At 42.6% G+C, this 22,339-nt stretch overlaps 1 protein-coding gene across 18 annotated transcripts in view; it reads right to left on the bottom strand.

Moving 5' to 3' along the window:
* DAB1 (DAB adaptor protein 1) overlaps positions 1-22,339 on the bottom strand; it is an 863,435-nt gene that overhangs the window by 7,842 nt on the left and 833,254 nt on the right. For 15 of the 18 annotated variants that reach the window (XR_009210852.1, XM_058430794.1, XM_058430805.1 and 12 more), the window contains 5 exons: positions 20,548-20,610; positions 18,103-18,211; positions 10,145-10,693; positions 6,389-6,516; positions 5,928-6,038 (listed from right to left, as the gene is read on the bottom strand). Coding sequence is in view for 17 of the 18 variants with exons in the window: in XM_058430794.1 (XP_058286777.1) it covers positions 5,943-6,038; positions 6,389-6,516; positions 10,145-10,693; positions 18,103-18,211; positions 20,548-20,610 (945 nt within the window). In the remaining variant the exon portion in view is untranslated. Of the gene's footprint in view, positions 1-5,927; positions 6,039-6,388; positions 6,517-10,144; positions 10,694-18,102; positions 18,212-20,547; positions 20,611-22,339 lie in introns of those variants that run through there. The other 3 variants (XM_058430799.1, XM_058430798.1, XM_058430808.1) reach the window with 2 other exon arrangements.

The raw sequence follows: 22,339 nt of genomic DNA, 5'->3' as shown, positions 1-22,339 counted from the left end.
CAAATGAAAAAGTTATTGGTAGTCAGAGGGGAAAAAGGCTAAAATAATTCAAAGTTCTATCTGAATCCATGTGGAGGGTCAGGAAAAATGCATGGGTTTGGGGAGCCAGAAAGACCCCAGAAATCCTCCTAACTTCCTATATGAACTTAGGCTAGTATCTCACCTATCTGGACCCCAGTTCCTTCATTTGTAAAGTGGAGGGAATAACATCTACCTCATGGGACTGTGACAAGTTACAAGTGAGCTCGTATAACATGAAGTGTCTTAAATGCTGGCAGTCTTCTTTTTCTTTATATTCAAACAAAAGGAAAAACAAAGCTTTCTGGCCATTTTGAGTCTGAAAGTCTGGCTGTTAGGGTAGAAAAGTCTTCTAAACACCGAATGGATTTGATAATAATCCCTTAGGGATTGACACTGCCAAATGCCCTGGTTCCTGGGGTCTTGGGTGCTGAAACCCGCTTGGTGAATACAGAGATGCACCACTTGAGTTTCGAGGCAACTGTGCATGTTCTGAAGAACATTCTATTTCCCCATCAATAATAACAACAATGAGGGGCATCAATGATCTGTTTTGTACATGTACATCATCTTTTTTGGCCTTGTTATATAACAGATGACGACGCTGAAGTTGCTGACACTAATTATCTACCATAAGCAGGAAGGCCTTTTCTGAGTAAGCTCCTGGTCACTGGGAGCAGGTTGCATCTAGGGCTGATAGTCTCTGGGGATCCTAATGAAGTCAGCATATTTTAGGGATTTCTGTCTTCTCCTTTGTTAGATGGGAATAGAGACAGCCTGAGGGAGAGATGCTGCTGGAAGATCTTATTTGGGGATTGGTTCCATGCTGTAGCTGGGTGACTTTGGGTAAGTTAGATGGTCTTAAAATGTCAGAGCTGGAAGGACCTGTGGGAACTGTTTTACAGAAAAGGAAACCAAAGGTCAGAAATTAAGCCATCTGCCTCATATCACACATCTAAATTGATGTGATGCTGTTAAAACCCAGGTGTCCTTCCTGATTCTGTTTGAGTGCGTTTGAATTATTTAATCTGGGTCTAGATTCAAATCTTGTTGCTATTACATGTGAATCTCAGGATTTTAGCAAGTTGTTAAACTCTCTACCTTGTCTGTAATATTTGTGAAATGGGAATAATAAAAATACCGGAGTGTTCCTGTGAGGATTAAATTAGGTGATGCTAGTAATTTTAAAATATGTCTTATTATTATTAGTAAGTGAAAGGCATCATGATTACCTTCTGCAGTGGTTCTAGAAACAATGAGCCTGATCTAATTCTGTTAGCCAATTCTGGCAGCTGCCTATGTTTGTCAATAAAGTCTTATTAGAACACAGCTACATTCATTCATTTATGCATCATCTTTTGCTGCTTTCCTGCGACAATGGTAGAGTAGCTGCAATAGAGGCCGTATGGCCCACAAGGCACACATATTTACAGAGAGTTTGGCAACTTCTGGTTAGATGATCTGTGTATTCTACTTGCACTTACTACTCCAATGGCTGAAACCCATATGGAAATCTCCGTGTCTAGCCTTGATTTCTCTTTTGACCTCCAGAGTTTGTATCCAGCAGCCTACTGGCATCTCTACTTGGAAGTTTCATGGGCACCTTGAGTTCAATTGGTCCCAAAGTAAACTTGCCTTGTTTCTGCTCAAACATGCTGCTTTGTGTTCCTTAGCACAGTGACTGGCACCATGTAGATCCCCATGCCAGGAACCTGGGTGTCATCCTACCTTATGTCCTCTTCCTCACCTCCCATGTTCCTTCGGTCTTAACCTTCTGTTGATTTCAGCTTTTAAACATCTCTTGGCACTATGCCTGAGGTCTTGGCAGACACTGCCCTTAGCCAGATCCTGGTCATCTTCTGCCTGATCCAGTGCCATCACTTTCTAGCCACAGGACCTCAACAGGGAGTCTCTTCATAAAGGTCCAAGGAAGTGGGACACTGTGCCCTCCAAAAACTTATGTTGGACTTGTCATTGAGTTCTGTGTCCATAAAATAGGTCATTTTCTGTTGTTTTGTGGTTCTTTAAGGGTCTGTTGTTTGGTTGTATTTAAAAAGAGAATGGTAATAATAATCCCAAATACATGTACTTTACTTTCAAAGCTTATAAAACACTTTCATATTTATGATATTATTTGATTCTTGGACAGCTTGGGGAGACAGCTATTGCAATTATCTGTATTTATCCATATGAAAGGATATATGCTTACCTAAGGTGACCTGCTTTGGAAGTAGAAATCAGACCTAAGGCCCCTGACTTTGTGTTTTGTTTCTTCCTTTCTTTCCTTTTCTTCCCTTCCCTCCCTTCCTCCTTTTTTTTCTCCCTCTCTCTTCCTCTCTCTCTAAGATTCTTCTTCCCAAAGCATCTGAGGTTCAGCTTTCTTTTCCCTTGAAAACTAGAAATCCATCAGGTAATATAAGTCTTGGATTCTCACCACGAAGATCAGTATTTAAAAATGACAGCAACTTATTATTTATGGCAATATCTATTGTTACTAAGGGAGGCAGACCAAACAATTCCCCATTGTTAGAGATGCTACTCTGACTTGACAGCTGGGAAAGTCTGATAGGCAGTTTATTTACTTAGCTATTTAACCAAATAAATGTTTTCATTTTTCTTTCATCTCCTCAAAAGCTAACATTTCGCCCTTAAAATTGCTTCAGCAACACATCAATGAAGTATAAATTACCTGCCATTCCCATACCAGTCATTACAATATTATTTTGGTTCTTTTTTGCCCTTGTTGACCCAGTCTTTCAAAGACACGTGATTCTCCCAGATGGGAGGGTAGGGGGAAAAAAGTGAAGTAATTGAAGAGATTTTCCTTTATTGCTAAAACAGAACTGCTGTTTGAGATTGGCCCTGAAGCTTCCACCTGCGGGGATTGAGTTCATCTGTTTCCTCTTACTATGGTGTGATATGGCTTTAGCTTATCAACAGATGTCATCCCTACTTACTCAGAACTGTGCGGGTATTTCTAGCAAAAAACAGCTGGTGATAATGGTTGCAAGGGTGATAAGAGGGACAGGACTCTTGCTTTCCAACCGTATGAAAGCAGAGGGGAAAAAAATCAAGCCATGGACATAACTATCCCTGCATGGTCTCTCTTCTCCAAATGTTTGGAAAGGCACTAAGAAATTGCAGTCAGTAAATTTTCAGTTGGGTGGATGGGGGAATGGGATGGAGATGGAAAGATTAAATGTGGCTTGTGCTGCTGTCGATGGAGGGACCCAAAATGGCTCTCCCAGACATCTCCCATGTGTGTCATAGTGGCTATGTCTGCAAAGCTGGCATCTGCCCCTTGGCACTTGAATCTTGATAACTGTGAAGTGGCCAGGCTAAGCTTTCAAAGGGAGAAAATTACTTCACTGAAGATTACAGTCTAGCCCTCCTCTGGAGCTGGGAGGTACTTATTTTGATTTGCATGTGATTCTAAGACAGCTCATTTTTTGGCAGTGAGCTGTGTGAGGCCCAAACCAGGGCCATTCTGATTATGGGATGGGGCAAGCCAGAGAGCTAAGCAGCAGGCTTTTTTCTTTTTTTCCCTTCCAAAGCTGTTGTGACACATATTGAAAATTAATTATCTGAAGACAAAGTACAAAGCAAAACTTCGCAACCAATGGCCTTATACATAAAAGCTAAATGTATAAAATCCAAGAGAGCGGGGAGCCTGCATTAATTGGATATATGTGATGATGATAATGGTGATGGTGATGATGAGGGTAGCTAGCATCTATCAGGTGCTTTCTATGTGCTATACACAGTGCTAAGAGCTTCACATACATCACTTTATTTAGTTCACACAATAACCCTATGAGGTGGATACTATTTTTATCCTTATTTTTCAAATGAAGAAAATAAGATAGAGAATAATTATAAAATCTCAGCAGTGTCACATAGCCAGGAAGTGTGGAGCCAGATGCTGAACTCAAACAATGTTGTTCCAGAACCTAGATATTTTTTTAAGCTGAATTTTAAGCTGATTACTCAGTGTCTGTCTCTGTGCTAGATACTCAACATAAACTATCTCAGTTACCATTATGGAGAATATAAGCCCCTTCTAGCAGATGAAGAAACCAAGACTCAAAATAAATTTTGGTTCTTGCCCAAGATTTCCCACCATTAAGTAGCTGAGTTAGGATTTAAACCCAAGTCCAAATCCTGAGTTCTTCCCACACTACTGTGCTATGTCCATTTACAGCTCAGCTGTGGCTTGGAGTGCTGGACAGAGCATTAAATGTGGAACAGACCAAAGCCCCATGAAACAGTTTGGCTTGTAGGATTGTCTCGAGCTCAACAGGTTCATAAAGATGAGGGTTTAATACATTGATCTGCAAATGGTGTAAGTCATCTTTGTTTTCTAGAAGAACTTCAATTTTAGGATGATGTTTGCTGTTATCCTGATGAATGGCTCTTGTCGCCTCTAGTTCATCAAATTTTTCAAGGCAAGGTTGAGCACGTGAAATACAACTTAGGCAGGGGGTAAAATACTTCGTGGGGAATCCTCCCAAGGAGTCTGCCCATAGTCCCCAACTTTTCTTTTTCCTGAAACATTGACTTTGCTCTCAATATATCAACTCCCAAAGTAGCTTTGCAAGAGTGAACTTCTAAGTGAATCGCAGGTGGTTTTGCATGGCATGACATATTATTGTGTGCTATTGCACTGATACAAAATGTGGCAACCTACACAGTGTGTTAGGTTCTTTAATCATAATATCTAGTAACAAAATACACTTTCAAAATACCATATTAGCTTTCAATAACTGTCTAACTTACGTGTGGACTAAGACTAATTCTGAGGTAGCCTCAGAATCCATTTATGAGTGGAGAAAGCTGTTTACCATTTTAATGGTTTTGACCATGCTGTTCAGAACTTTAAAAAGGAGCCCTTTGGGAATGGCCTTGCAGTCCTGTGTGTTTATAGAAAACTAAGAAAGTATCTGAAAATTGAACACATTTGTCAAGAAGTGACCTTAGAAATCATGTCTGGGTAACAAGGTGTACTTCTGTCTCCTAAGAAGGTTTGCTTCATCAGCTCCTCTTTCTTTCGATCAAATCAGATGTATTGAAATTCAAGTGCCAAAAGCCACTTCTAGTAAATGTAAGTACATCTCTCTCAAAGTAGCTGCTGATGGAATCTGAAGTGATTTGGTGGCAAACCACAGCACAGGTGCAAACAGCACAGCCTCAGAAGTGAGTGCTACACATCTCTGGCCTTTGAATTTCACATCAGAAAGGGTGCAGGGTGCAGGGTCCTCTCTGGCTAGACAAAAAGGGCTGCCTCTGATCTTATATCTCAATCAATCTTATTTCAAGCACTGCTTGTTTTTGCTTCTTAGTCTGGCTTCTCTTTATGTTTGATTGGTGACCTCTTTAGATCTGCAGAGTGTAGGCAAATGCAGTGACATTTTGCTTAAAAGATTAAAGCATCTGGACCATGGCTCACTAAGAAATTATTAGGGTGGGCAGAATGTGTCCATCTCAAAATGTTGATGCTTTCAGAAACTAAATCCATGCTAAGTAGCATGGACCATGCCTCATTCTATCACCACCACCCACGCAGAACATATTATTAATAAAATACTATGATCAGTTCCCACTTCTCACCCCTACCCCTACCTCCCAGGATATGTCAAAGGTCATGCATCCATGAGAAAAGGCAAAGTAGAACATAGACACCAGGCAAAGGGACATGGTGCAGACACTGGTAATATAGCTCAGGCAGGGAGAAATAGTGCAAACATCAGGAATACAGTTCAGGGAAGGAGCGATGGTGCAAACATCAGCAATACAGCTCAGGCAAGGAGACATGGTGCAAACATTGAGGATGTGGCTTCAGAAGTGAAGAACAACCAAAAGGGAAAGCAGATAGCTTAAGGGTAAAGGAGATAAAAAGGACAGATACCTACCCAGACCTGCGCTATCTAGCTACCGGCCTGTGGACTTATATTATCACCACTGGGCTCCCCACTGGGCTCACCAAATGGATCACTGTTGGATGAGGCCTGTGATCCATCAGGCTAGAACACAAGAAGATAATACTTTTTTTTCTCTTTTCAAGCACTGAAAATATAAGACAACTGGATATACTTTCATGCAGCACAATCAGTTATTGTAAAGGAGGGTGCAACGGCATTTAGAGGATGCTATACCGCAAATGTGGACTTGTAGTAACAATTTAATAAAAAGGCAGTCCTTTTCAGCTGACTCATTTGAACACAAAAGAAAGCCCCTTTAGCAACCCCTTGAGAACTTACGAGATTGAGCCAGCATTCTTTTCTATGTAGGCTTCCTCATGCATTATCCATTTCAGTTACAGAGGTCTTAATTTTAAGGAAAAACACAAACAAATAATAAACTGGTCACTTACAGCTTCTTGCTCTTCGCTTTTGCTGGGACTTTCAAAGCCCTCTTCAAAGATGTCATCTGTGGTAGGATCACTGGCATGGGATGCAGATGATTTGGATGGAGAGCTCTGTCTAGGGGCTGGGGTTGGAGCTACACAGAGACCACAGAAAAAGAGACATTTTAAATGCCTGGCTGCCATCAATGTATCCCAAAGAAACCTTAGGAATCTGCTTATATTCAAGTCAAATCTTAGGATTCCTCTTCCTATTTCCGGTGGAATCAGTTGAATATTTGAATTCTTTCTCTGTACGTATTGATCTTTCCTCTCACACGTCTGACTTCAGGAAGGAGCTCGTCCACACTGATAGGTAAGGCAGTGGTTCTCAAAGGATGGTCCTTGGACAAGCAGCAGCAGTAGCATCTGGGGATTTGTTAGAAATGAAATTTTCTGACCCTACCCCGGATCTACTGAATCAGAGACTCTGTGTTTGAGCAACCGGCTACAGGTTATTCTGATGCATGATCAAGCTGAGAACTACTGGGCTATGGTTTGCTTTCTTCTTTCTGTGTTTCATCAGAGGGCACGTTATTGAGTGCCTTTCATATGTCAAACACTGTTAGAAACTTTACAGACAATATCTCTAATCCTCATAAAACCTCTTTGAGGTAGAGGTTATCCTAATTTGACAGGTAAGGAAAGTGAAGTTTGCTAATTTGCTCGTGGCAACTGGTAGAACCAGATTCTGAATCCTGGCAGATAGTAGGTATTCAATAAATACATGTTGAATAAAGAGTAAGTGTCTTAGTGATCTGGGAAAATGGATGTAGCTGATGGCAACTTCACAGCTGGTACTTGATTCTATAAGGACAAAAGATATGCATTTTCTGGGCTGACCCACCCACATCTCCTCTCATTTGTTTTAGAGATTTAGAACAAATATGTCATTTGATACCACTCTTCTTTTAATAATTTCTAATTTGTCACTGAAAATACCAGACACTGGCTAAGACCCAAGTGAGGGGGTGGCATGACTTGATTTAGTAGCCGAATTTTCCTAATGTTATAGAACTTAGAAATCAAACAGTGAATGATGATTGTAAAACTTAGTGCATACTTTTTACTCTGATGAATCTATATTTAGAAAAATGATGCCATTTCCTAATTTATTATTTATAATGTGCCAATGAGTTGGACACTGTGCTAGGCACTTCCCATCCATTAAACACCCTAATACAAATACCTGCAAGTTGTTATTGTAACTTTTTTGTTTCCCAGATGGAGAAATTGCAGCTCAGGGAGGTGAGGTGACTTGCAAAGCGTTAACACAGCTATGAAATAGCAGCACTGGCATTTAACAGAGCTCTGTCTGACACTATCCAGTCCAACTGTGCTTTTCTCTTTCTATTCGAGGTTCACTTTTGATCCAACCCATCTTCTTCCCAAAACATTCTTAAGGGGATACTGATGGGTCAGAGGATACAAAGACTGGTTTTTCTAATTTTGTTCAAAATAAAACAGTCAGTTTTTGGAAAAAAATTTGCAATGAAATCTGTTTTGTTTCAGGAGATGACTATGGAACAAACTATATTGGAATGTGGGTTTAAAGCTATATGCAAACACCATGAAGGGTAGTAGATGTTTAATAAATATTAGCTTAATTAGATCTTGAATTGTATTTGAAGTGGATTTTTGCTTACTAAAGGTTGAGAACATAAGCTGAGTTGCCAGTTCTGGCAGGTATACTGCTCAGACTTACCTAATGAAATCAATGGAAAGCATAAACAGGAGTTTATTTATGCAGGTGTCTGAATCTTCAGAAGGCTTTATAGGATGCTTCTAATATTCTAAAGCAGTGGTTCTCAGTCTGGGGCAATTTCATCCCTAGGGTACCTGTGGCAATGCTTGGAGTAATTTTTCTCGACACTAGAGGAAGGGGATATACATTTCTCTCATAGAGTGATTAGAGGCCAGGCTTGCTGCTAAACATCCTACAATGCGACAGCCTCTGAAACAAAGAATTATCTGGCCCAACATGTCAATAATGCCGAGGTTGCCAACAATGCTTTAAAACATAACAGTAGCTAAGTGATCTCCATTTTGTTTATTTCATTCTCTATAACCTTTCCCAAATGCCTCTCATGTGGCAGGCACTAAGCTAGCATTATGAGAAGTGTAGGAATGATGGAGACAGTTCCTGTCCTCAAAGAACTTAAACTCTCCTCTTTCATTTGTAGCTGGCACACAAGTCCATTGAAAGAGAGATGTTTGTTTTTAAGAAGATGCTTACTTATTTATGCATGGCTGTCATTTCTCTAACATTGCATTTTTTATTCATTATTCTTCATTGAAACCCTGTGAGTCTGTGTAAATAGAGATGCCGCCACTACGTAGATCACATGGCCTGAGTGCAAGTGGGTTGTTTATACACGTTGAGGGCATTCATTTTCAGAATAGCATTCTGAACCTGGCTGAAATGGCACAATCTAATTGTATTAACATTAGGGGTTTTTTTTTTTTTTTTGACAGTTCACAGTATTGGCCATGCAGTGATCCATATCACCTGTGACAGTAATGAAACCACCAAACTCACTGTAGCATGAGCCTTTTCTTTCCTCTTATCAGGTGTCAAGGCACAGGCTGAGTCACCAGAACACCTTCCTTGAATTGTGTCAAACAAGCGTACATGTGCTCAAGTGTATCTGGATTCTGATTTGGCTGCACAGTCACTGTTTTCCAGATATTTGCAGAAGAAATGTGAGCTGGAGGAGACTCACTGAAAGCTGGAACTAGAAGGATGCACACTGCTCATCCATGCCAATTCACTTATTTTACCAATGATAAAACTGAGTCTCAGAGAAGTCATACGCTTGCCCAAAGACACAGCTTGTGGTGGAGGAGTCAACACCAGAACCCTGGTCCAGGACTGCAAAAAACCACTTAACATGTGCTAATAATGAAGATAAAAGATACTTCAAATTCTGGGAGTTCCATAATGTTTGAGTACATATACCACTGAATCCTTTTAATAACCCATTGCTTACACAGATGAGGAAACCGAGGCTCATAGAAGTAAAGTGCTTTGCCCAAAGGCACAAAACTGGTCAGTAATAAATCTGATCTCTAGGTTCCCAGTCCAGAACTTTCTGCAGCACCATCTTTTTGTTCTCTTTAACTACCAGAAGCTTTAAGCCAAAATGAGGCTTCAACTATAAAAGCTACTTAGGACCTTATGGCTGCATATCTCTGCCCTAAGTTTTCTCTTGATCCTTATTTTATATTCTAATGTTTAAAACTTGTTCCCCAAATTTTTAAAGTTTGCATTCATTTTTATTTCAACAAGCCACGCCAAAATCTGTCGTCATAAGCTGTCTATACATAAATAAATGAACAAATGAATGAGCAAACTAACAAAATCTTAAGAGGCAGAGTAACATGGTGGAAAAATACCAGGCTTACATTCAATTCAATACCATTTTGTCTATTGTCTTCATCTTTGAGCCTCACTTTCGTTATCTGTCAAACAGGTCTAACAAAATTTGTCATTAAGCATTAGCATTATTATAAGTCTAAAAATAAACATGGAACATATGAAGAAGGTTTGTATGTTATCAGTGGTACCTAAATTGGTAGCTCGTAGTAGTAGTAGTAGTAGTAATAATATAAACAAAGAAGCCTGATTAATGCAAGTGAGATGAGTTATTTGACCCCAGAAACCCCGCCTCCAGACATGAGTTATGGCTCTCATTGGGTTTTACGTCTTAAGTGAGGGGCACTCACGTGAGTTTGTCGATGGTGTGGTAGAAGTCACAGGGGTCAAATTCAACTGGGAGATGTCAAAGTCATCACAGTCGTCTGTATCCTGTGCCACCCCGACTTTGTTGAAGTAACTGGAGAAGGCCTCTGAGGTACAGGTGAGGGAGGGCTGGTCGGGTTTGCGGGAGGGCACGGGTGGAGGCTGGGCCATCTGGAAATCCTTAAACGTTTCTTTCCCCATTTTCTGCCTGGGCTTGTCGGTCTGTGGACTTGACCTGGCGGAGTCACTCGTGCCTGGGACGGTGGCAAGGGGGGTGAGGGGACCTTGGAACATGGCAGCTGGCAAAGGCATAACAGTTTGTGTGGGCATGAAGGCGGCTGGCGGAAACTGCCCGGCCACAGTTGGCCAGGGCTGCTGAGTGGCAGGAAAGAGACCCGGCTGGCCCCATGCGATGGGCTGAGCCCCCGGCATCACCTGAGCGACTGGTGGCTGGGCACCCATGACCATCTGCTGTTGGACGAGGGGCTGCTGGCCCCAGAAGGACGGGAGGACAGCGCCCATTGCAACGTAACCTGGGAGAATGAAAAAGGAGAGTCAGATGTTTCCCTGGTGTCCTGGGAAAAAAAGATGCATGGACTCAGGTAATTGGCAGAAATGTATCAAGCACCAACTAAGTGCCAGACTGTGTGCCAGGGACTGGAGATGCCAAGATGAACAAGGCAAAAGTCCTTGCTGTCATGGAGCCTATATCCTAGAGAAGTAGTCAGGGAAAGCCTCTCTGAGGAGATGATCTGTAAGCAAAACCTAGAGTGCTAATAATCACATTTCTGTAGTTGTTAAAAGTTTCTAAAGTCTCATAGCCTCAGAAGCTGTGTGTCTCAGGGACAGGGCAGAGGATGGAAGGCAGACTGTGCTGGGTTTTCTCCTTGCCTCCTCTTCCTGCTGCACTTAGGACCCTCTCAATTGCGTAAGCTCTGTAAGAGTCCGACTCTTTGTTGTAAAACCAGGTTACAATACTTTCCTTCACAGGCCTGAGGCAGTGTGCAAAGTGAGTAAGAATCTGAATGTTGGAGTTTTAGAGACCTAGGTTAAAATTCAAACGGCCACTTCTTATCTATGTAATTTGGGGAGCAGTTCTTAAATCTGTCTAAGGCTCCATGACCTTCTTTGTAAAATGAGTACAAACACCTTCTATCTCGTTGGGTTGATTTGAAGATTGAGAGTACATATTTAATATGTGCAGTATTGTACCTGACACAGGATCAACATTCAGTAAATGTTAGTTACTAGTATGGTTTGGATTAGATAGAGCCTAGAAAGTTACTTATTACGTTGCTTGATATACAAAAGACATGTAATAAATGGTAGCTAGAGGTATTATGCATGATTTCTGTATTATTATTATTCCAATTTTAGAGAATAAAAAAATAGGGCCAGATGTGGTGGCTTACGCTTGTAATCCTAACACTTTGGGAGATCCAGGTGGGAGGATTGCTTTAGGCTTGGAGTTTGAGACCAGCCTTAGCAACATAGCAAGACCTCTTCTCTACCAAAAATTTTAAAAAATTAGTCAGGAATAGTGGCACATGCTCAGAGTCCCATAGTCTCGGCACTCAGGAAGCTGAGGCGGGAGGATCACTTGAGCCCAAGAGTTTGAAGCACTGAGCTATGATCACCTCACTGCACTCCAGCCTGGGTAATAGAGTGAGAACAGAGAAGCTAGCTTTGCCTGGCCTCTCAAAACAAGTCTTTCCATGGCTGTCAGTAGGAATGTACCTATGCAGTGTAGTGAGACCAGGAAAAAAAAAGAAGAATGGATGCAGAGTATCCTAGCAACTTCCAAAGGGACAATGGGTGGGCGTTATGGCATTGGTGACATTATGAGTCATCTCACTGACTCTTGTGAGCCCAGAGAGATCGAACGAAGGGTGCCTCACTCCATGCTCCAGTCACAGACATATACCCTCCTTCAACTGACTGATACAGGCTAGAGCCAACATTCAAGGCCCGGTCATTTTTCTTGCAAGGGTGCCCGTTTCCTCTCATGCCGTGCTTCCCTAAGAGGAGGCTCCAGAGAGGCACCAACAGGACACCTGGGCTTCTTGCTGATTAATCTTGCAGTGTTAAACACTTCTGTGGAATAAAACAACAAACAAAATGGAGAATATCTTGTAAGACCACTTTGTCCAACTGCACTGAAACAAGAGGGGTGAAGAGGCCCTGGAGCTGAAATTTCAAACGTGAAGCTTGCTTAGCTTGCCTCGCCTGTGGCATAATAATGTAGTGACTTAAATCTACCAACAGATGAAGAATCCTGAAACTCCGTCTTGTTTTCTGGTTTACTTTGATATGGCCCAGTGGTTCTCAGTGGGAGTGCTACTGCCCCCTAGGGGTGGCTAGAAAATTCGTGGCTCTGTGTTTTGGTTGTCACAAGAGGAGGGGGTGGCACTACTGGCATTTAGGAGGCCCAAGCATTGACAGTAGACATCCTACATGTCTGAGACCAATGCGTACAACAAAGCATTATTCCACATCCTTTTTATGATCATTTGCACCTAGAATCGACTTTGAATTACATGGAAATTCAGTTATCTTTGCACTTGATTTTAATGCATTTAATTTTCCAGGAATTCAACAACTGTGCACGGGAGGGAAGACTGTATTTTTGGTTTGGAACACTGCCAAAAGGTGATCACTATTTTGGAAAATGACAGTCCCTGACATCCCTGACAGAAGCGCTTCTCATGGTGGTGTAGCCACATGACACTTCTGTATTAGCCTGGACTTATAGCTGTGGCTTTCAGTAGTGATTCTACTTACAGGTGTATACATCTGACTTTTATGTCTTCTAGTGTGCTCACGCCTGAGTATTTCCTTATTTAAATACATATTTTTTATTACAAATTCTCTTTCTTTTCTTTCTGCCTTATATTACAGTTAGAGAATTATATTCATTTTGAAAAATTGTGTAGCTAGACTACATTATCTATGAAATTCATTTCAAGGTGTGAAAGGAGGTATTGCAAATATTTGTGATAAAAAGGGGGTGCTGGGTCTGCAGGTGGAGAACTACCTATGGATTCAACCACCCAGGACCTGATGCCCATTTTGGTGAACGAGTGGATGTTTTTACTCTCTTGACATCAGCCTATTTTTGGCTTTGCTTTTATTCCACCCTCCTCACTGCCATGAAGGACTGTTTTCAAATGCATATGTGGTACTTAATTGTCTTGAGTATAAGGCTCAGATGTCTTAGCTTGGCTATGCATCCTTGAGAGTCAGCCCCTTCCACCTCTTCATCACTATCTTCAATCCATATCCTCACTGCACCTTGCCCTCCAGCAGTTGCAAACAAACAAAACCCAACCTGCTGTCTCTTGTCTCTGCTGTCCCATCTGCCTGGAAAGCCATCCCCCTGCTTTTGTGCGTGTCTAACACTGATTTGCTCTTGGAGACTCGGTTCACTATCACCTCTGCTGGACGGCTTCTTGCTCCTGTCAGCACCACTGGTCCTTCTCTGGGCTTCCACAGTCCCCTGTGCTCACCTCTATCATGACACATGTCACACTGCCTTGCAATTGCCTGGTTATTCTATCTTCCCTGATGAGACTAGAAACCACCTGCTGGCAGGAACTCTTTATTCTCTCTCTCTCCACTCTGCCTAGCATGCTTTGGGACAGGAGAAAGGCCCTACGTAAAGGTGAATGAGTCCTAGTCAATATGTTCACTGCATTTTTCCCGGTGTCTAATTAAACCCACAATGCATAAGTGCTGTGATCTCTGATGATTCTACATTGGTGGCAGGTTTTTTTTCCCCTCCCATCTTTTATTTTTTTTCCACAAGGAGCTAACAGATGGGCTGTGCACACTTTTCTGGAGAGAGCTATTAGCATGTCTCTCTGGCTTCATGCCATCTGCTCCAGACCAAAGTACAATATTCAAAAGAAAAAAGGCAGCACAGGGTAATTGGGTATCATGTTTAGGAGCCTGCAGGTCCCACTCACTTTTCCTAGGGGATCCCTGCAGCCTGGCTCTCCTCGGCCTGTGAGTTAAGGCTATCTGGCCACATGGTCTTGTGCATGAGCGAAGGGACATGTCAGCAGCAGGACAGTGGTGGCACTGGACACAGGGAGCCACTTGATGGCTGCCACTGCATCCGCTTAACAGCTTGTTAACTGTTTACTATTAATGTCCAATAGTGGAGGGAGGAGGTGCCAAGGAGCATCTGTTTATGCCATGAAGTTCAGAGCAATCATAAATCTCCTTGCTGTGGAGTGAAAGGGAACACCTGCCTTGCTGCCTTACAGTTAGGTTTTTGAAAAGTGTTGAAAATTGTGATTTATAGCCAGATGCTGACACCTGGGGATACTCCCATTATTTGAAAAAGGAAAAAAAAGGCAGACTGAAATATAAGAAAAGCACTAAAAACGAAGGAACTCCTCCAACATTTATACAGAACTTGAATATCTCTTATCTACATTATCTCATTTGATGGATTCATTCATTCAAAAATACCTCCACTAGGTGCCAATCACTGCTTTAGTGTGCGGAGACAAAACAAAGAACAAAACAGTTACCAAAAAAAAAATAAAAATTCTCACCCTGTGGAGCTTACATTTTTGTGAAGTTGATCCTTTCCACAAGCCTCTGGGGTAAGTGTGATTGCTATCTCTTTAATTTGTATAGCAGAAATTGCAACTCCATGAGGGAAAGATTTGAGGCAGCTACACACTGTATGAATAGCAGATCCAAGGCTCCTGAAGAACCATGTAGCAAACATCTGTTGAGTGCTTACTGATGGAAGCACTGCCAGGAACTGTTGTACATATTTTACAACCTGCATTTACTCATGCAATCCTTAGAAAAACTCTATGAGGTAGAATTATGATCATCCCCATTAAAATGGGGTAAGTTCCCTGAGGTTCAGACGATATTTATCTGAGTATGGTGCAGCTGGCTAGTGGCAGAGCCCGTATTCATACATAGTACATTCTCCAGGCCACCCATTCTCCTGCCGTCTGCTATAAGCAGTCAAGAGGCTGAAGACCTAAACTTTATTACAGGCACAAATTTCCAGGTAAAGGAAAAAATATAGGTAGAAGAGGACATATATTCATCTACTGTAGAAATCAGAATAATCATAATAATACAGCATATTCTACACTAAATATTGATGATGTGCCAGCATTTTTCAGTGTGTAGTGGTACCACTTCTGCAGCTGCAGTTAATGTAGTGATTCATTTAATTCTCATGATATTGTTGCAAAGTAAGTATTATTTTACACTCAGTTATAAAGATGAAGAAACTCTGACTCTGACAGGTCAAGTAATTTGCCCAGGAGTCTAAAGCTTAGAAATAAATGGCTGAATCAGGATTCAAACCTGGCCCATCAGATTCAAAAGCCCTCAGGATCCAGCCCATCCATTGTATCACATACTCCAGTTCACTTCCCTGTCAGAAGGAGATCAGGATTCAATAGCTGCACAAATTTTTATGGCCAGTTAAGGGAGAAATAGGGCACACAGTTTAACACCAACTGAAGCCAGTTTTGTTATATTAACTAGAGTCAGAAAGCAAAAACATGCTAATTGAAATTAATTTTAGACTCATGTTCTAAAAGTTGAAATCTTGGAGGTAATCTATCAAAATTTTAGCAGCTAAAGAAAGGAAATCTGGATATGTGGAAGTGGCTTGTCCATAGCTTCCAATGTGGCTGGTTAAGCAGCAAGACTAAAACCCAGGTCTTCCAAGTCCCTAATCTGGTACAGGTTTGGGAGAGGGCTCAGAGCAGTGCTGTGACTGACCCGGTGATATGGTTTGGCTGTGTCGCCACCCAAATCTCACCTTGAGTTGTAATAATCCCCATAGTCTCCCCCATGTGGAGATAAATGAATCATGGGGGTGGTTTTCCCCACACCGTTCTCATGGTAGTGAATAAGTCTCATGAGATCTGATGGTTTTATAAAGGGGAGTTCCCCTGAACACAAGCCCTCTTGTCTGCCACCATGTAAGACATTCCTTTGCTCCTCCTTTGTCTTCCACCATGATTGTGAGGCCTACCCAGCCATGTGGAACAGTGAGTCCATTAAAACTCTTTCCTTTGTAAATTACCCAGTGTCAGGTATGTCTTTATCAGCAGCATGAGAATGGACTAGTACACCCAGGCAGGTCCTCAGGGTGTTTTTAATCAAATGTCAGGGCTGGAAGAGATATAGAATTACATCAAGTCCCATCTTCTCACTTATAGAGAAGGGAATGGAGACTTGCGGGGCCAAGTCATTCCTCTGCCTGGAGTATCCTGATGCCTGCTTGAGACTTTCCTGCCCCTGCTCGTCCTGTCACACTTCCCCTAGGCAAGAGCCCCTCGTGATCACAGGGGCTCCACTTATACCTGCCCTCTGCCTGCACTCAAAAGCCCCCATGCTCTAGTCTGCATTTTCTTTTGTCCCTATCACTTCTCATTTTTAAATACATTATGCAAATTACTTATTTTTATGTTATTTCCTATCTTCCCAGTAAAAGGTAGGCTGTCTGTCTGTTGTGTTGACTAGCACATCCCAAGCACCTTCACAAGACCTGGCGCATAGAGGGCACCTGGTGAGCATTTTTGAAATGAACATGCCTGCAAATTAGTAAGTTTGGGGCCATCATCTGTCCCAGCATACCCTCTACAGATAAAACAATGAGGACAAAGCATGGGCACTCTGAACACAAGACTCAAGCATAGAAGGGTAGTGCATTTCTGATGGAAAACTCTTACTCTTATTTAAAATGGCATGTGCTATTATACTAGTCCCATGGATATTTTAATATCTATTTTAGGTAAGGAAAACCAGTCATCATCACTAACCCTTTTCAAAGATTAGATTGGGAAACTTCACAATTGAATACATTTCTAGGCAACCTGCAGTCTAAACTGTAAGTTAGATCCAAGGGTTACCAACCTCTATTGCTTCTAAAAGTTCATAAAGATCCCTTAGCTCATGAGTAATAATCATAACTATTTTAGAACAGGGTATGCATTTTTAATTTGCTTTGAATAAAAGCACAGTTTATATTTGGTGGCAGGAATTTGCTTCTAACAGTATGTAATTAAAAGTAATTATAGAAAAAAATGCAAGAAGATTGGTATTCTAAAATATTCAAACAACTCTATTTGCCGTTTACAAGAATAAAGGCAAGAAAGATAAAGCCACAGATTTCAAATACGTAGTTAAAACCACAAAACCCTTTAAGGCTCCCATGTATGTGAAAAACAGAACTAAACTACCTTTGGCTATTTGCAAGTACAGTGGCCTGGCCACATGGAACGCCTCATGCCATGGAAATAAGGTAAGATTGCTGGGCTCCATCCATTTGTCACTCACCTGCAATACTGCCACTATATATTTTTTTACCTCATTGTAAAACTAGTAAATACACTGAAAGACTATTTGAAAAACAGAACACATACTTTCTAACTCACCAGGAGTCTCATTATTCTCACAACTCACAGTTAGCAGTTTGCTCTCGTCCCATAGGGTGCTCCCCACTTTGTCTGGGGACCTTCCCCTTCCTTGAGTCAGCACCAAGTAAGGCAGATCCCTTCTATCCACCAGGTCTCAAGAAGTCCATAGAAAGCTGACTCCATGTCCTCCCCTGCTTATTGCTTTCTCTCCTGGCTGAGGTGGAAGAGTGAAAATGGACCTGGGCTAATTGCACAGCTGTGCGTATGCCATGCTCCCAAAAGCTGCACACCTGAGTAACATAGAATCTTGAGCTCTCTGGGTGAAAGACATCAGTGAATTTCAGGCCAGTAACATCCCAGAGCTCTGGACCCCAACACCACCTCCTCCTCTAAATAGCTTCTCAATGTCACCTGAAGAGTCACAGGAGAGAATAGTGGTGTTTTATCATCATTTGGTGGCTGGCTCTGTAAACTCTTTTTCTCTCTTAATGAGGGAAGGCCAAAGGAAGGGAAACCGGTGGAAGAGGGCTTACCTGAGGGTACAGCAGCAGTGCCGAAAGGTACAGAACCAAACACATCTGCACTCGCTGGAAGGGTCTGAGATGAAGATGGGATAAAGGCATCACCTGGAGTTGCAGGAGTCTGCCAGACAGAGAGAGGCAGAGGACACATGAGACCCGGCTTAGCAATCATTAAGGCTGGGAGGTAGCAGATGCAGGAATTAAGGGGCAGGGGAAGGGGTCCACAATTCAAGCCACTTATGGGGTGTGCAGCCCATGTGCTGGTTACATACACTTTATCTATATGGGGAATGAAACCTCCAGAGCTACTGTGAGGATTAAGTGAGATTATGTATTTAAACTCTTTTACATTACTTAAATTTTTAGCACCATGCATAGGCATATAGTAGGTGCTTTGCAAATAGTGGCCAGTATCCTAACGATTTAGTTTGAGCCTCTACTCCCTGGGGGGTGTTTTCAGGTATCAAATTTTCCATAATATTTGGCATTCACCCTTTAGAGGTGGCCAGTTCAAACTGAAATACACCCACTCAAGACCTGCTGTGTGCCCAGCTCAGGGGTTGCAATTCAATACACGGTCAATGACAAGTTGTTGACTAAATCAACAAATAAAATTTAGCAAGTGGAGCTTGCCTTGTATCCTGGTGCCCTCCCCCCACACCCCCCGCCCCCGCCCCGGATTTTGCCTGAATCTTCATTTGCAAAAAGAAGTAAATATTTTCAAGAAGACAACAAGAAACAATGCTTGCACCACTGAAAATTCTACAGGGCCTAGTCCATGCTGGAATTCCAAAAACATCTGCTGCATGGACTGGTGGGCAAGATGGGGGATATAGAAATGAAAACATCAGTACTCATAATTTTGTATATGTCCACACCCATTTATAGCAGGCTTTTGCCTACAGAGTATAAATCGGTTCGATGCTGTAATATCCTTTTTATTCCCCCCTTGGAATAGGCTGGGGCAAGCAATTAATCCTGAAATCATGGCAATTAGACAAGGCCATTTTTAGACTAGCAGCTTGCGGGACGAATGGCATTGTTCTGAGGATTATTAAATACCCATTTGGACTGCGCTTGGGTTCAGGGCCAGAAACACAGCCATGAGCTGCTGTGTTAAGCACTTTTAAACACAGTCAGCGCTGTTCTTTTTTTTCCCCTTTGTGACCTTGGGTGAGTCACATGTCCTCTCTGGGACTCAGTTTGTTCATCTGTAAAATGAAGGGGATAAGGTTAGAAGACTTCTTCAGCCCGTTCTAGCTGCACAGCCCTGCAGTTCTGCAACTCCAAGTTCCCAGGAAGAAGCTTTCAGCCCAGGATAAAGGGGAGAATGACAATCGCTAGAGTCATCCAGCTTCTTTGGGGACAGAGGCTGCGGTCCTCCCCCTCAAGGCTGCCTTGGACATCAGGTGTTGGCAGCAGGGCAGCTGTGCCTAGATTCCCTGGCGGCAGCAGTGGGCAGCAGCGTCTTGTGCCATCTGTCCTCGGTGGTGAGGTTACAGCCTTTTCTCTGTGAGGCGCATCTTGCCAATGAACCATAGCACCATCCCTCAGTTTGCACAACTGCGCAGTGCCCAGAGGAGCTGTCCCCTCCTGGCAGCTTCAGCTGGTGCAGCTGCGGCTGACTGCTCTCTGCCCTCCTCCGGGAATGGGCAGGGGAGGGGCTGGAGGGGCCATCTCAGCTCTTTTCTTTGCAGTGGTGGCAGAGTTGCTTTTGAATGCATCCAGCACTGGGATTCTATTTTGCTTTGGTGTTAATTCTGTTTTCTTCTTTTCGTTTTCAAATTAGGTTCTCTCTGCAATCTCTGTCCAAAAGGAGAGTAAGCACTGACTGAGGTACCCTGGCTGAAGCTGTGGCTGGGAATCCAGAGCTTCTTGAGAAGCTCAGTGAGGCCCAGGTCATGGTCTGCAAAGCTGAAGGGCAGGCTGGAAGGGAGGGAAGAAACAAAAAGGAGGGAGAGAGGAAAGAAAGAGGGAAAGGAGGGAAGGATGGGCAGAGCAGGGTGTGGGGAGATCCTTCCTTTACTGGGCTGACCACCGACGCTGTACTGGGCTTGGGGCAGGTGCTGACAAATGCCTCATCATATGTGCTGTCCCGAGTTTCCTGCCTACATTCCCAACCAGATGATGTGCTCCTTGTAGTCAGGAACCACATCTCCTTCGGGCCTCTCTTCTCAGACCACAGCAGAACAGCAAGCACCCAGGCAAGTCCTGTCATTGCTAAATGCATGGTCTCGTTTATTTCTCAAAACAGAGGCATATATCATACTTCCCCTTTATAAATAGCCAAGCAAATTAAGGATCAGAATGACTAGTTAGCTTGTCCAAGTCACACAGCTTGAAAGAGTCAACACTGAAATCCACCAGCAGGCCTCTTTCACTCAAAGCCCATATTCTGGCCACTGAGGGGATGTGGAAAGAAAGGGGTGCGGGGTTCAGAGAGCAATGCATACTTACAGGGGGAGAGGTTATATCAGGGGGTGTGGACATGTCCCCAAAAAGTTCTAATTGGGTCACAGCCTGTAAAGACAAAAAAGGAATCATGTGACTACAAAAAAAGCTGGTGCTGCTGGGCCCTGCTTTACACAAAGTATGGTATGGGGATACACATTTCTGTTTTTCATCATTTCTAGATAAACCATAATCCTGGTGGGTCATTACTATACCTCAGGATCCCCAAGGCAATATCTTGAATGCAGCCAGAATCAATTCTTGCTTCCTTGCATCTGGCTATTTATCCAGGCTTGGTCAAGACTGCCCATTAATCACTTCCCATAAGCAGTAATAACATTACTTCACACTTATTTACCATCAAATGCCAGCAATGTCTCTCTTTTCTAGGAGATAAAGGCAGGGAGGAAATCCCTTCATTGGTTTTTCTCTCATGAGTGTATCCACACATACAACTTGCGTTCCATGTGTAAGTACGGACATGACTTCATGGTCACGTCAGTAAGGGCTCCCAGTAGCATTCACCCTGAGAGGTAGGAATCATCATCCCCATTTTTACAAATAAATAAACTAAGTCTCAGGGATGTGACATCAAGGTCATGCAGGCCAGGATTTAAATTTTCTGAATATAGAGAATGAAGTCAAACAGCACTCTCTGAAAGAGTCCATCTTTAGGATAAAAAATGTGGTTGGAGGAAAAGAAAACATTTCATTTAACACCAGGAAAGGAATCAAAAACAACCCAGTGTATACACCATTAATCACTCCTAGGAACTCCATCACTGCAGACACTGCATCATCTATCTCCCCATCCATCATATGGGAGTGTCTGAGCAAGGCCAGCCGCAGCAGCTAAAGAAACCCTTTAAGATACACTTAGAAATTAATCTGCATAAACTGCCAGATTCACAGACTGTAGGGAGCCTATGGCCTGACTTAATTATGACAAGTATGTAATCACATGCTTTGTACAAACCTGTCCACTGAGGAAAAACCACTTTTCCCTCATCTTCAGATCTTAAGTGATAGCTTCAAATTGGGGGAACCTAGACATACCACTTAGTAGAAGGGATTTGAAGAGTCCGACCGCCCTGCCACACAGGGCTCCTGCACTCAAACTGCTCTAACCAGGTCATGGCTGGATCTCTAGGTTCATCCAAAGAAGGGACTGTTCTTTCCTACTGGCAAGTGAGTGAGCTTTGGGCTCTGGAAAAGGTCCCACACTCCATGCCTGGGGGTGTGGAGTACTGATAAGATAAACCACAAGAGAAAGGAGCCCTAGGTTGGGGAGGGCCCCAGAGAAGGACAAGGAATAATTGTTCTGAGGGATGGTTAATCACAAACAACCCAAGGGCACAACCACCTCATTTGCAGGTAGCCCCTCCAGCACAACCCTATAAAACTTCCCTCCAGCCCCTGCCTCTTTGCAGACAGCCCCTTATCTGCTGTGCTGCCCACTGCAATCTTGCAATGTATTTTCATACTTTCTCTAATAAATCTACCTTTCTTTACCTAGAAATGTCTTCATAAATTCCTTTACTGCCTGGACCACTGGCCCCAGATAGTAGCTACCCCCCAACAGGGGGTATATTTGGATTCTACCACTTTCAATATCTGCAACTCCTCAGAATTAAAGTTCCTTCATCTGGACAATGGAGATGATAATATCTCCTTTGCAGATGTATTGACAATATTAATAGGAGAACTTTCTTTGATGTTTGGTTAAGTCTGGTTGAAAGAGCACAAAAGTCTCTTTTTGCTAAAAGGAGAGAAGCTTGGCTTTGTTAACTTACTTGCA

This window comes from Hylobates moloch, unplaced genomic scaffold (assembly GCF_009828535.3).
Source record: "Hylobates moloch isolate HMO894 unplaced genomic scaffold, HMol_V3 SCAFFOLD_18, whole genome shotgun sequence".
Taxonomy (NCBI): domain Eukaryota; kingdom Metazoa; phylum Chordata; class Mammalia; order Primates; family Hylobatidae; genus Hylobates; species Hylobates moloch.
Note: the sequence above shows the minus strand (reverse complement) of the source record. Positions and strands in the feature narration are given on the sequence as shown.